This window comes from Hippopotamus amphibius, chromosome 5 (genome assembly GCF_030028045.1).
Source record: "Hippopotamus amphibius kiboko isolate mHipAmp2 chromosome 5, mHipAmp2.hap2, whole genome shotgun sequence".
NCBI classification, from domain to species: domain Eukaryota; kingdom Metazoa; phylum Chordata; class Mammalia; order Artiodactyla; family Hippopotamidae; genus Hippopotamus; species Hippopotamus amphibius.
In genome coordinates this window covers 40,544,909-40,560,692 of record NC_080190.1, presented here as the reverse complement: position 1 = coordinate 40,560,692, position 15,784 = coordinate 40,544,909, and the positions used below count along the sequence as shown (strand labels likewise).

Here is a 15,784-nt window from a genome sequence, read left to right as displayed (position 1 = left end):
TATTAAAAGCAGCAAGAGAAAAGCAACAAATAACATATAAGGGAAAACCCATAAGGATAACAGCTGATCTTTCTACAGAAACTCTGCAGGCCAGAAGGGAATGGCAGGATATACTGAAAGTCCTGAAAGAGAGAAACCTACAGCCAAGAATACTCTACTCAGCAAGAATCTCATTCAGATTTGAGGGAGAAATCAAAAGCTTTCCAGACAAGCAAAAGTTAAGAGAATACAGCACCACCAAACCAGCCTTACAACAAGTGCTAAAGGAACTTCTCTAAGTAGGACACACAAGAAAGGAAAACACCTACAAATACAAACCCAAAACAATTCAGAAAATGGTAATTGGAACACATATGTCAATAATCACCTTAAATGTAAATGGATTAAATGCTCCAACCAAAAGACACAGACTGGCTGAATGGATACAAAAACAAGACCCTTACATATGCTGTCTACAAGAAACCCACTTCAGACCAAGGGATACATATAGACTGAAAGTAAAGGGATGGAAAAAGATATTCCATGCAAATGGAAGTCAAAAGAAAGCTGCAGTAGCAATACTCATATCAGACAAATTAGACTTGAAAGTAAAGACTATTAAAAGAGACAAGGAAGGACACTACATAATGATCAAGGGATCCATTCAAGAAGAACATATCACAATGGTAAATATCTATGCCCCCAACATAGGAGCACCTCAATACATAAGGCAAATGCTAACAGCTATAAAAGGGGAAATCGACAGTAACACAATAATAGTGGGAGACTTGAACACCCCACTTACATCAATGGACAGATCATCCAAACAGAAAATAAATAAAGACACACAGGCTTTAAATGACACATTAGACTATCTCGACTTAATTGATATTTATAGGACATGCCACCCAAAAACGACAGAATATACCTTCTTCTCAAGTGCACACGGAACATTTTCCAGGATAGATCACATCTTGGGTCACAAATCAAACCTCGGCAAATTCAAGAAAACTGAAATCATATCAAGCATCTTCTCAGACCACAACGCCATGAGACTAGATATCAATTACAGGAAAAAAACTGCAAAAAATACAAACACATGGAGGCTAAACAATTCACTATTAAACAACCAAGAAATCACTAAAGAAATCAAAGAGGAAATCAAAAAATATCTAGAAACAAACAACAATGAAAACACAACAACCCGAAACCTATGGGACACAGCAAAAGCAGTTCTAAGAGGGAAGTTTATAGCAATGCAGTCCTACCTTTAGAAACAGGAAAAATACCAAATAGACAACCTAACCTTACACCTCAAACAATTAGAAAAAGAAGAACAAAGAAACCCCAAAGTGAGCAGCAGGAAAGAAATCATAAAGATCAGAGCAGAAATTAATGAAAAAGAAAGGAAGGAAGCCATAGCAAAAATTAATAAAACTAAAAGCTGGTTCTTTGAGAAGATTAACAAAATTGATAAACCATTAGCCAGACTCATCAAGAAAAAAAGGGAGAAGATGCAAATCAACAGAATTAGGAATGAAAAAGGAGAAGTAACAACGGACACCTCAGAAATACAAAAGATCATGAGAGACTACTACAAGCAACTATATGCCAATCAATTGGATAACCTGGAAGAAATGGATAAATTCTTAGAAAAATACAATCTTCCAAGACGGAACCAGGAAGAAATAGAAACTATGAATAGACTAATCACAGGTACGGAAATTGAGGCAGTGATTAAAAATCTCCCAACACACAAAAGCCCAGGACCAGATGGATTCACAGGCGAACTCTATCAAACATTTCGAGAAGAGCTAACACCTATCCTTCTCAAACTCTTCCAAAATATAGCAGAAGGTGGAACACTACCAAACTCATTCTACAAGGCCACCATCACCCTGATACCAAAACCAGGCAAAGATGTCACAAAAAAAGAACATTACAGGCCAATATCACTGATGAATACAGATGCAAAAATCCTCAACAAAATACTAGCTAACAGAATCCAACAGCACATTAAAAAAATCATACACCATGATCAAGTGGGGTTTATCCCTGGGATGCAAGGATTCTTCAATATACGCAAATCAATCAACATGATACATCATATCAACAAATTGAAGGATAAAAACCATATGATCATCTCAATAGATGCAGAAAAAGCTTTTGACAAAGTTCAACATCCATTTATGATGAAAGCTCTCCAGAAAATGGGCATAGAAGGAAATTACCTCAACATAATAAAAGCCACATATGAGAAACCAAAAGCCAACATCGTTCTCAATGGGGAAAAACTGGAAGAATTCCCTCTAAGAACAGGAACAAGACAAGGGTGTCCACTCTCACCATTATTATTCAACATAGTTTTGGAAGTTTTAGCCACAGCAATCAGAGATGAAAAAGAAATAAAAGGAATCCCAATTGGAAAAGAAGAAGTAAAATTGTCACTCTTTGCAGATGACATGATATTATATACAGAAAACCCTAAAGATTCTACCAGAAAACTGCTAGCACTAATTAATGAGTTTAGTAAAGTAGCAGGATACAAAATTAATGCACAGAAATCTCTTGCATTCCTATACACTAACAATGGAAGAGCAGAAAGAGAAATTAAGGAAACTTTCCCATTCACCATTGCAACAAAAAGAATAAAATATCTAGGAATAAACCTGCCTAAGGAGGTAAAAGATCTGTATGCAGAAAACTTTAAGACATTGATGAAAGAAATCAAAGACAACACAAACAGATGGAGGGACATACCATATTCCTGGATTGGAAGAATCAACATCGTGAAAATGACTGTACTACCCAAAGCAATTTACAGATTCAATGCAATCCCGATCAAATTACCAATGGCATTTTTCATGGAACTAGAGCAAGAAATCTTATGATTTGTATGGAAACACAAAAGACCCCGAATAGCCAAAGCAATCTTGAAAAGGAAAAATGGAGTAGGTGGAATCAGGCTTCCTGACTTCAAACTATACTACAAGGCCATAGTGATCAAGACAGTATGGTACTGGCACAAAAACAGAAAGGAAGATCAATGGAATAGAATAGAGAACTCATAGGTAAGCCCAAACACATATGGGCACCTTATCTTTGACAAAGGAGGCACGAATATACAATGGAAAAAAGACAGCCTCTTCAATAAGTGGTGCTGGGAAAATTGGACAGCAACATGGAAAAGAATGAAATTAGAACACTTCCTAACATCATACACAAAAATAAACTCCAAATGGACTAAAGACCTACATGTAAGGCCAGACACTATAAAACTCCTAGAGGAAAACATAGGCAGAACACTCTATGACATCCATCAAAGCAAGATCCTTTTTGACCCACCTCCTAGAATCATGGAAATAAAATCAAGAATAAACAAATGGGACCTCATGAAACTTAAAAGCTTTTGCACAGCAAAAGAAACCATAAACAAGAAAAGAAGGCAACCCTCAGAATGGGAAAAAATAGTGGCCTACGAAACAATGGACAAAGGATTAACCTCCAAAATATACAAGCAGCTCATGCAGCTTAATACCAAAAAAGCAAATAACCCAATCCACAAATGGGCAGAAGACCTAAATAGACATTTCTCCAAAGAAGACATACAGATGGCCAACAAACACATGAAAAGATGCTCAACATCACTCATCATCAGAGAAATGCAAGTCAAAGCCACAATGAGGTATCACCTCACACTGGTCAGAATGGCCATCATCACAAAATCTGGAAACAACAAATGTTGGAGAGGGTGTGGAGAAAAGGGAACTCTCCTGCACTGTTGGTGGGATTGTAAGTTGGTACAGCCACTATGGAAAACAATCTGGAGGTTCCTTAAAAAACTACAAATAGAACTACCATATGATCCAGTAATCCCACTACTGGGCATATACCCAAAGAAAACCATAATCCCAAAAGAAACATGTACCATAATGTTTATTGCAGCACTATTTACAATAGCCAGGACATGGAAGCAACCTAAATGCCCATCAGCAAATGAATGGATAAAGAAGATGTGGCATATATATACAATGGAATATTACTCAGCTATAAAAAGGGATGAGATGGAGCTATATGTAATGAGGTGGATAGACCTAGAGTCTGTCATACAGAGTGAAGTAAGTCAGAAAGAGAAAGACAAATATTGTATGCTAACTCACATATACGGAATCTAAAAATGGTACTGATGAACTCAGTGACAAGAATAAGGACGCAGATGCAGAGAATAGACTGGAGAACTCGAGATTTGGGGGGCACGGGGGGTGAAGGGGAAGCTGAGATGAAGTTAGAGAGTAGCACAGACATATACATACTACCAACTGTAAAATAGATAGCCAGTGGGAAGTTGTTATATAACAAAGGGTGTTCAACTCGAGGATGGAAGATGCCTTAGAGGACTGGGATGGGGAGGATGGGGGGGACTCGAGGGAGGGTGGGGGGGGAGTCGATCGAGGGAGGGAATACGGGGATATGTGTATAAAAGCAGATGATTGAACTTGGTGTACCCCCCCCCCCAAAAAAAAATAAATTTTAAAAAAAAAGGAAAAGATACATGCACCTTAATGCTCATTGCAGCACTATTTACAGTAGCCAGCTCATAGAAGCAACCTAAATGTCCATTGACAGAGGAATGGATAAAGAAGATGTGGTACATATATATAATGGAATATTACTCAGTCATAAAAAAGAATCAAATAATGCCATTTGCAGCAACATGGATGGACTTAGAGATTGTCATACTGAGGGAAATAAGTCAGACAGAGAGACACAAATATCATATGATATCATTTATATGTGGAATCTGAAAAAAGGGTACAAATGCACTTATCTACGAAACAGAAACAGTGTTAAAGATGTAGAAAACAAATTTATGGTTACCAGGGGTAAGGGGCAGGGAGGGATAAATTGGGAGATTGGGATTGACATATATACACTACTATATATAAAATAGATAACTAATAAGGACCAAGTGTATATCACAGGGAACTCTACTTAATACTCTGTAATGGCCCATATGGGATAAGAATCTCAAAAACAGTGGATTGGCCTTTCTTTTGTTTGATACAGTTCCTTTTTTTTTTTTTTTCCAGAACTGTTGGGAAAAATTCACAAATGGTTCATTTTTTTTGTTCACACCAAAATAGGAATTTACCTCTTCATGAATGACTATACTGAATAGAAATATATATAGTATATAATAATATATTATAATATTAACACTGTATTATATAATAAGCAATTTTCCTACTTACTAGAATTAAGAGAGGCTAAACATAATCTATTCTATTCACCTTTTTATATTACAACTATCATTTTTATACCTTGTATAAGTTTTCCTTTGGGGCATCATTAGAAACTTATGGTCTTTTAAAAATTCAATGAGTACTAATTTAATATGATTATTATAATTTTTTTATGATCAAATTGGCTCAACTTGGTTAAAGGGGACCCCCTTAAACTAGCCTGTTGGGCTTTTTTAGAATTGCTTCTGATCCCAAGAATATCCTGACTTTCTTGAAAAAACAAAACAAAACAAAACAAAAAAAACAAGACTTTCTGGATGCTTCTTGATTTTTTTCTTGCTGCAGGACATGACATTAACTATCCTCAGAAATCTTGGTTTCCTCTAGAAGAGAATGACATTAGAGATCAAAATTTGGGCTCCAGAGGTATATTTATCAGCGTTGGCAGTAAGCAAAAGTGCTGCTTCTGTGGCTGCACTGGACTGCTTTTTATGGTTCATATTGATAGTTTCAATTGAACACAGTGTGTCATTGTACTTTACTTATTGTTTTATGGTTTCATCAATCACTGAGACTTTCCTCATATTAACACTTCTAAACAAAACAAAACAAAATAAAAGCCAGCAGTAGGATATCATTTTTCATCTCTCACACTGGCAAAGATTAAAAAGATTGATGATGCTCAGTATTGGCCTGAGGGAAAGGAAACAAGGCATTCCCATAAACTGTTGGTGGTAGTATAAACTGGTATAACACTTTTAAAGAACAACTTGGTATCTACTGATAGTGAAACACCTGTTGACTTAGAAATTCAACTTTTATAAATTTACCTTACACATAAACTCATATACAAGTATGCATAATTACTGCAACACTGCTAGAGGTAGTGTGTAACAGGAAACCATCTACATGTCATCATGGGGGGACTCATTAAATAAATTATTATCGTACGACCATACAATGAAATGCTGTGGAACCACTGAAAAAAATGAGGCTATATGTGTTCCCATGAAAAAATACCTAAGATACATTTTTGGGTGAAAAAGTAAGCTAAAGGAAAATTAGTTTAGTTTGATCCTGTGTGTGTGTGTATGTGTATGCATACATATATACACATATGGATTATATAGATATACACGTTTGCATTCTAATAGCAAATGCCTGGATATATAAGAAACAATGGTTTTACCTTTGGAAATTTGAATAGGGGAGATTACATAGAGGAAGACTTTTACTCCTTACTTTATAATCTTTTATACTAATATTAAACTTTAAAAAATACTGTCACTTAAATACCATCAAATCAAAACAAGGAATAGAAAAGAAGGTTGTGATTACAGTACAGCAACTTTCTAACAAAGAATTAGCTACTGAAAGATGCTTTGGAATCTTATTAAGCCCAGGCTGAAATGTGAAAAACTGTGATGTTTATTTTCTGGATATGGAATCCATGGAAAGAGCTATGATGGGAGAGCTTATGTTATCATCAGCATTTGGAACATCAATGTACCAATATTTCTGGCACTTAATGAAGAAACTCCAAAAGATAAATGAGTGTATGTGACTGTGGCAGTGAATATGTAGTCATGGAGGTGGTGGAGCCTGTCCGTTTCACCTGGAGACGGCAGTACATGTGTACCCTGGAGGTAATCGATTTTGGCATTTTAGCAGAAAGACTTTCATGGAGACTTTGTTCATGAGGTTGAAACAATCTGAGGGAAAAGGCCATACCAATGCTGGAGATGCAATATATGAGGTGGTAAGTCTACAGCAAGTGTGTGAGAAGGAGGAACCAATCACTCCTACTAGTGGATAGGGTCCAGTGTCACCCTACAAGGATGAAGCAGAAGGGGAGAGTGATAATGAATTCTCAAGTGGAACAGGCGATATGTCTAAGGATTGTCCTGAGAATATCCTATATTCTTGGGGAGAATTGTTAAGAAGATGGCACAACAACCTTGGTGCATGACAGAGAGGACTATCTACTGTGGTGAAGAGTGGTGTTCCTGAAGCATTGAGGGCAGAGGTACAGTAATTATTAGCAGGCAGCCATGACAACCAGGCAATGCTGGATGGATATTGATTTCTTATCACAATGGACTCAACCCAGGAGAGTGTTATTACTTGAGATTTTCATCATATATTTCCTGCACATGATTACTTTAAAGATACCAGAGGAGATGGCTAGGAATCACTCTACAAGATCTGCAAGGCCTACTCTGTCTACGACAAAAACATTGGTTACTGTCAAGGACCGTCTTTTCTTGCTGCAGTATTGCTGCTGTATATGCCAGAGGAACAAGCTTTCTGTGTTTTGGTGAAAATCATGAATGACTATGATTTATGAGACTTCTGCAAAAACAGCTTTTAAGACCTTCACTGAAAATTCTATCAGTTGGAGAGACTAATGCAAGAGCAGTTACTGGACCTGCACAACCATTTTCCTGATCTGAACCTACAGGCTCGAATGTATGCATCCCAGTGGTTTCTCACTCCTTTTACTGCCAAGTTCCCACTGTGCATGGTCTTCCATATCACTGGCTTACAGCTTTGTGAGGGTTTGAACATAATACCTCATGTAGCCTTAGCTCTCCTAAAGACCTCAAAGGAAGATCTTTTGCAAGCTTATTTTGAGGGTACTTTAAAGTTCTTCAGAATTCAGCTTTCTAAAGTTATTCAGAGATACAAGGCAGAGGAAAATGCAAAATGGTTACTAGAGCAGGCTTGCAATATTAAGGTACCAACCAAGAAACTGAAGAAATATGAGAAAGAATATCAGACAATGTGAAAGTGTCATCTGCAGCAGGAAGACCCAATGGATAGATATAAGTTTGTATATTTGCAGGTAACTTCACCTCTTGCATTTATACTGGGAATCTTCATAAGTTGAGAGAAAGAAAGGGAAAAAGAAAGAGAGAAAGTGGTTATCGACTACTTTCAAAAATGAGAAAAAAGGAAAATGACAAAGTACTGTTTTAGCTGTGCATGGTCACATCCTAAACTACTCTATGCTTTTCCTTCATGGTATATTATATCCTTCAAGACTCCAAAGAGTGCAACGATTTAGTCAGAATATTTGGTTAAAAATACTAACCAATTATATTTGTTCAACTCCATTGGTAATTGTGTAAAGTTGAGAGCACCCTAAATGTCCAATACTTAAATTTTAAAGAAACTTATAATGTTCATTGCCTCATACAATACCTTGTGATGTTTGCATGATGCATAAAAGTTATAAAAGTCCATATTACTTGGAAACATTAAGTTTTGACCAATTTGGAAAAGTTTTTAAACAATTTAAAGAACACTGCCAAACAAGTAAAGCAGGACTGATAGACTAAAAAATGAATTAGAAAGAAAAAAACTGAAATGATAGAAAGAATTTTTAACACATTCCTTTTGTTGTTACTTTTCTTATATGTACTCTTTTTCATGTATTATAAAAGCAATGCATATCATTACAACAGAAAAGCAAAAAGAATATAAAGTATACCATAATTCTACCTATCCACAGGTAGTAGAATTTAATGACTTCGTCCTGCTGCTTTCCTAAACACACATTCTTTCTCTTCCTCTGAACACAACCGTATTTTTTCCTAAACAGCCTTGTCACTCCTGTCACAGAGCCTTAATGTTATTAGTTTCTAAGCTCCAAAACCAGAGGGAGGAAAAGGAAGGATGAAGGATCCCAAAAAAGCATAATATAATGAGATAAAATGACTGAAATGAAATTTCCTACTTCACAATTTTGCCTTGGGTTAATTCTGTGGCCTAAAAACTACCACGTAGCCACTCAGTAACTGCCTGTCAAATAAATAAACAAATATGTCAATAAGAAAAATCAGCTTAATACATATCTATCTAACGTTCAGTTTTTCGTAAGGATGTTACTTCTATCTACAGGATAAAAATTCAAAACAGTTTTCAGCTCTTGATATTGGATAATGTAGGCACATATTTATCTCCTGCCTGATACTTTTCCTTTCTGACAAGTTTCTACTCTGCTGTACCACCGTATCTGGACCGACCACTCTGAGGTGACTTAGCACCTTATCACTTTACACTTTCCTCACTTCTCCTATCCAGTGACAGATATTTAACATTTTGTTTAATCTTATGTACTCCAGTTATTACTCATGTGAAGAATAGATATCTTATCACTGGAATTTGGTCTGAGGGCAGAAAGTCCATCACGGTAATTGGCCCAAACATTAACGGTCCAGAAAGGCCTTAAAACAAACAAATAAACAAACAACAACAAAACCCAACCATCCCTCATCTACATCCCAAGTCATCAAATGTTTTTACACATTCTGAAAGATTTTGAATTTCTTAAAAATGTTTTATTGTATTCACATGTAAAACAGAGGATAAATAAAAGTAGCCCCAAATTAAGCACCACTGTTTCTTACTTCAAAGAATGTCCTCTATATTTCCTATTGTTTGCAAAATGTATATATAAAACATATATTAAATACTTTAGTTACATGAACAATAACAGTTATTAAAAACTTCAATAAGTAACACTTGTGCTTGATGTAAAATGTAGCAATGTTCATTATGAAGAAGTTTTAATATAGAGGAGAACATTCTTTTTTCCAGAAACTTTAAGAAAATGGATTCTTCTTTCAAGAACATCTAAGATTTCTGAATGTTTGATTTTCAACACTAAAAAGAAATTTTAGGAGAAAAGCTTTCAGTCTTTTTCCTTGAGGATAGTGTTACCTGAGAGTTCTTTATATACAGCCTTTATCATGTTGAGAAAGTTCCCTTCTTTTCCTAGTTTAATACATGTTTTTATGATGAAGGAATGTTGAATTTTGTCAAGTGCTTTTTCAACATCAATTGAGATGGTCATGTGGTTCTCCTCCTTCATTCTATTAATGTGATGAATTATACTAATTGATTTTCTATGTTGAACTACACTTGCATTTCTGGGATAAGTCCCCCTTGGGATTAATCTCCAAAATATACAAACAGCTCATGCAGCTCAATATCAAAAAAAAAAAATTCAATCAAAAAATGGGTGGAAGATCTAAATAGACATTTCTCCAAAGAAGACATGCAGATGGCCAAAAAACACATAAAAAGGTGCTCAACATCACTAATTATTAGGGAAATGTAAATCAAAACTACAATGAGGTATCACCTCACACCAGTCAGAATGGCCATCATCAAAAAATCTACAAACAATACATGCTGAAGGGAGTGTGGAGAAAAGGAATCCTCCCATACTGTTGGTAGGAATGTAAATTGGTACAACCACTATGGAGAACACTATGGAGGTTCCTCAAAAAACTAAAAGCAAGGACCTCCCCGGTGGTGCAGTAATTAAGAATCTGCTTGCCAATGCAGGGGACAGGGGTTTGAGCCCTGATCCGGGAAGATCCCAGCTACTGAGCCCACGTGCTACAACTACTGAAGCCCATGCACCTAGAGCAGGTGCTCTGCAACAAGAGAAGCCACCGCAATGAGAAGCCCTTGCACCACTACGAAGAGTAGCCCCCACTCTCTGCAACTAGAGAAAAAACCCACGCACAGCAATGAAGACCCAAAGCAGCCAAAAATAAATAGATAAACAAACTATAAAAAAACACAAAAAACAAAACTAAAAACAGAACTACGATATGACCTAGCATCCTACCCCTGGACACATACCTGGAGATAACCATAATTCAAAAAGATATATGCCTCTCAGTGTTCATAGCAGCACTATTTACAATAGCCAGGACATGGAAGCAACCTAAATGTCCATCAATGGATATATGGATAAAGAAGATGTGGTACACATATAAAACGGACTATTACTCAGCCATAAAAAAAGAATGAAATAATGCCATTAACAACAACACAGATGGACTTTGAGATTATCATATGAAGTGAAGCAAGCCAGACAAAGACAAATATCATATGATATTGTTTAAATGTGGAATCTAAAAAAAAGATACAAATGAACATATTTACAAGACAGAAACAGACTCACAGACTTCAAAATCAAACTTATGGTTACCAAAGGGGAAATGTAAGGGTGAGGGATAAATCAGGAGTTTGGGTTTAACATATACACATTACTATGTATAAAATAGATAATCAACAAGGACCTACTGAATAGCACAGGGAACTCTACTCAATATCCTGTAATAACCTATATGAGAAAAGAATCTGAAAAAGAATGGATATATGCATATGTAGAACTGAATCACTGCTGTACACTTGAAACTAACACAACATTGTAAATCAACTATACTCTAATATAAAATAAAAATTAAAAAAATAGTAAATAAAGGTTAAAATAACCCCCACTCCCTGCCAAAAAAAAAATAGTTGCCTTCTCTCTGTTTCCATTTGCATCTCCTACTTACCTTACACCTCACCTTACCTGACCAGGATCACCTCCATCACCAGACATCTCATCCTAACCACCTGCTTCCTACTCTTCCAAGTGCTTCCTATGCTCTATTAATCATGATCATTCAGATGAGAGACCCAAATCATATCTAAGGGGTTGGAATCAGAAAATCACAAAATCACCATTTGTGATTTTCTGTTATTCTTAGGAGATGACTTAAGCAAAGTCAAGAAAAGCATGAAAAGCAATTTACAGATTCAATGCAATCCCGATCAAATTACCAAAGGCATTTTTCACAGAACTAGAGCAAGAAATCTTACGATTTGTATGGAAACACAAAAGACCCCGAATAGCCAAAGCAATCTTGAAAAGGAAAAATGGAGTAGGTGGAATCAGGCTTCCTGACTTCAAACTATACTACAAGGCCATAGTGATCAAGACAATATGGTACTGGCACAAAAACAGAAAGGAAGATCAATGGAATAGAATAGAGAACTCATAGGTAAGCCCAAACACATATGGGCACCTTATCTTTGACAAAGGAGGCACGAGTATACAATGGAAAAAAGACAGCCTCTTCAATAAGTGGTGTTGGGAAAATTGGACAGCAACATGTAAAAGAATGAAATTAGAACACTTCCTAACATCATACACAAAAATAAACTCCAAATGGACTAAAGACCTACATGTAAGGCCAGACACTATAAAACTCCTAGAGGAAAACATAGGCAGAACACTCTATGACATCCATCAAAGCAAGATCCTTTTTGACCCACCTCCTAGAATCATGGAAATAAAATCAAGAATAAACAAATGGGACCTCATGAAACTTAAAAGCTTTTGCACAGCAAAAGAAACCATAAACAAGACAAGAAGGCAACCCTCAGAATGGGAAAAAATAGTGGCCTACGAAACAATGGACAAAGGATTAACCTCCAAAATATACAAACAGCTCATGCAGCTTAATACCAAAAAAGCAAATAACCCAATCCACAAATGGGCGGAAGACCTAAATAGACATTTCTCCAAAGAAGACATACAGATGGCCAACAAACACATGAAAAGATGCTCAACATCACTCATCATCAGAGAAATGCAAGTCAAAGCCACAATAAGGTATCACCTCACACTGGTCAGAATGGCCATCATCACAAAATCTGGAAACAACAAATGTTGGAGAGGGTGTGGAGAAAAGGGAACTCTCCTGCACTGTTGGTGGGAATGTAAGTTGGTACAGCCACTATGGAAAACAGTTTGGAGATTCCTTAAAAAACTAATAATAGAACTACCACATGATCCAGCAATCCCACTCCTGGGCATATACCCAGAGAAAACCATAATCCCAAAAGAAACATGTACCATAATGTTTATTGCAGCACTATTTACAATAGCCAGGACATGGAAGCAACCTAAATGCCCATCAGCAGATGAATGGATAAAGAAGATGTGGCATATATATACAATGGAATATTACTCAGCTATCAAAAGGAATGAAATGGAGCTATAGGTAACGAGGTGGATAGACCTAGAGTCTGTCATACAGAGTGAAGTAAGTCAGAAAGAGAAAGACAAATATTGTATGCTAACTCATATATACGGAATCTAAAAATGGTACTGATGAACTCAGTGACAAGACAAGAACAAGGACGCAGATGCAGAGAATGGACTGGAGAACTCGAGGTTTGGGGGGGCGGGGGGTGAAGGGGAAGCTGAGACGAAGTGAGAGAGTAGCATAGACATATATATACTACCAACTGTAAAATAGATAGCCAGTGGGAAGTTGCTGTATAACAAAGGGAGTTCAACTCGAGGATGGAAGATGCCTTAGAGGACTGGGACGGGGAGGGTGGGGGGGAGTCGAGGGAGGGAGGGAATACAGGGATATGTGTATAAAAACAGTTGAGTGGCCTTGGTGTACCTCAAAAACTGGTACAAAAGTGTAATGCAATTATAGTCCAATAAAAAAAAAAAGCATGAAAGGACATCCTAAGTGGTTAAGTGGGGTCAATAGTTACTTACCCCAATTAGGAGGCTTTCTACAGAATAATGAAACGTTGGTTTAAACAGTAAAGGCATGTATTCCTTAAATGACAGGAAGCCCATAATAAGTATACACCAGGTTTAATCCATCAGCTCATTAGCATCATCAAGGACTCAGGTTCTTTTCATTTTCTGCTGTGTGATCTCATTGTGTTACCTTGTTTTCAAGCTGTATCCTCTCTGGTTGCAAGATAGCTACAGCAGGTCTGGTCATCACATTTGGACATGCTAGGACATGCTAGTGTCCAGGGCAGTTGCCTCTTCCTTGTGTGTATCTCTCTCATTCTAAGAATGAAGTTTTTTAAGATTATATTTAAAATTATTGACAACTTTGTGTTGTTGATATTTCACCTTTCCAAACCACCAATAGCATCTATTAAAAACAAAATGTCTGTATAAAATAATTTATTTTAATAACATTCATGGAATAGTTGCTGAGTGAGGTGGGGATTTTTAGGGGTGGTGTGGAGGGTGGAGTGTAAAGGCTAGAAGAAGGTGAGAAGCTAATGGGGCGTAAGTCCAGTAGGAACAGAAATTTAGAGCCAGGAGCAAAAGTTTTAGGCCAGGATTTTGGGCCTCTTATTTATTCATTTTTTTTACCTTCTTACTTCTAAAAGATTTGTATTCTATAATTTACCTTGGTTAAGCTTTCTTAATCTCATATTCTAAAATATCTCATTTAATCAATAACAACTACTGTACCACCTTCAAAATACCCATTAAGCATTTCATTCACTGAATACCATCTCCTTTCCTTCCAGAATACTTTACTGTGCCAACTGCAATATTCCCCTGACTCCACAGACTCTCCAATCCATTGACTGTTGACTGTTAATCACCCCATCATTCGTCTCTTTCCTAGAACCAAAATACCTTTCACAGAAACTTTCCAGTAGACTGACCCTCATATGTTAGTGGCTAGAACTGAATCACATGCTCTTTCCTAAACTAGAACCAGTAAGAAAAGCAGTTACCAGGATTGGTTTAAACCAATCGGGATGTTTTCCTGAGGTGGGGATAGAGTGATCTTCCTGAGAGGTGAATACCCACACATTGATTCCACGGAAACAGGGGGACTAAATGTTGGGTGGTTAGCCAATAGTAACTGCTATAGTACTCTGTGTAAAATTAATTTTTTAGCCTCAGCTGCAAGTGACACTCTCTGTAGTCACTGTTCATTTGTCAGGAATAGGGTAGGCATCAATCACATTCTAGAACTGGTTGTACTAAATACTTGTTGGATGACTTTAGGTTAGGCATCTAACTTCTTGATTTCCACACCCACAACAGGATATAAATGCTGTTCTTCATACGTCATGGGATGGCTGAGAAAATAAAATAATTATACTGCATAAATGCAAAGCAATATTATTTTAGCTTCCCATACTGTCTGTCTGTTCTATTTTCATTTATTCATTCATTCATATGCCCTTTCAACAAACAGTCATTGATAGTACACTTCATTTAAGGTATGGAATAAATATTTTGGAATCAAAAAATTTTCACCATGGCCACTGCATCTAAGGTATTAACCAATGAATGATTTAGCACCAACTACTTTCTCTTGGAGTACAGAATCTGGCAAGTGTAAGATGCCTTGCAAGACGGTATAAGATGTAAGACAAGAAAGGAAAAGTGGGATAATGAGGGGTGTTTTTTGTGGACCCATAATGATCACTTCAATTGGAGTGTGACTACCCTATTTACTAAAGTGGCTGCAACTAAGTGTGTGAATTCAGGGGTGCCTACATTACTTTTCTCGCTTAGGTATTATTGGGTTTTAACATTTACTGATATATAATATAAGCAAAGCAACAAGATGGGTTTATGCTACAACAAAGCAGTGAACAAAAACTAAGAGAAGATTGGTTCCTTTATGGGCTAGTGAGACAATATGAAATTGCCATCAATGGGCTAAGTAAAAAACTGCCTTCCTGATGAACTACTAACTTGCGTTCTGAAAGTTCTCCATTCTTCGGAATAAGAAAACACTCATGGCTTTAAAGTCAGCCAACCAATTGTCTAAAAGATCCAATAGCTCAAAAATATTTTTCGATTTTTGAAAACTAACATTTCAGAAAAAAAAAAGAATTTAAACACAATTGCTATCGTCTATGCTTGCTCTTAAAAAATATAAGGGAGAAGAGAGATTTTTACCAGAATTTGAAAACTA

The 15,784-nt window shown here is 36.5% G+C and overlaps 1 protein-coding gene across 1 annotated transcript; it reads left to right on the top strand.

The window, feature by feature from the left end:
* Positions 1 to 7,689: 7,689 nt before the first annotated feature.
* Positions 7,690 to 8,010, top strand: LOC130854151 (rab GTPase-activating protein 1-like). Its single transcript, XM_057736916.1, has one exon. The coding sequence runs from the start codon at positions 7,690 to 7,692 to the stop codon at positions 8,008 to 8,010; it is 321 nt and encodes a 106-aa protein (XP_057592899.1).
* The last annotated feature ends 7,774 nt before the right edge of the window (positions 8,011 to 15,784 follow it).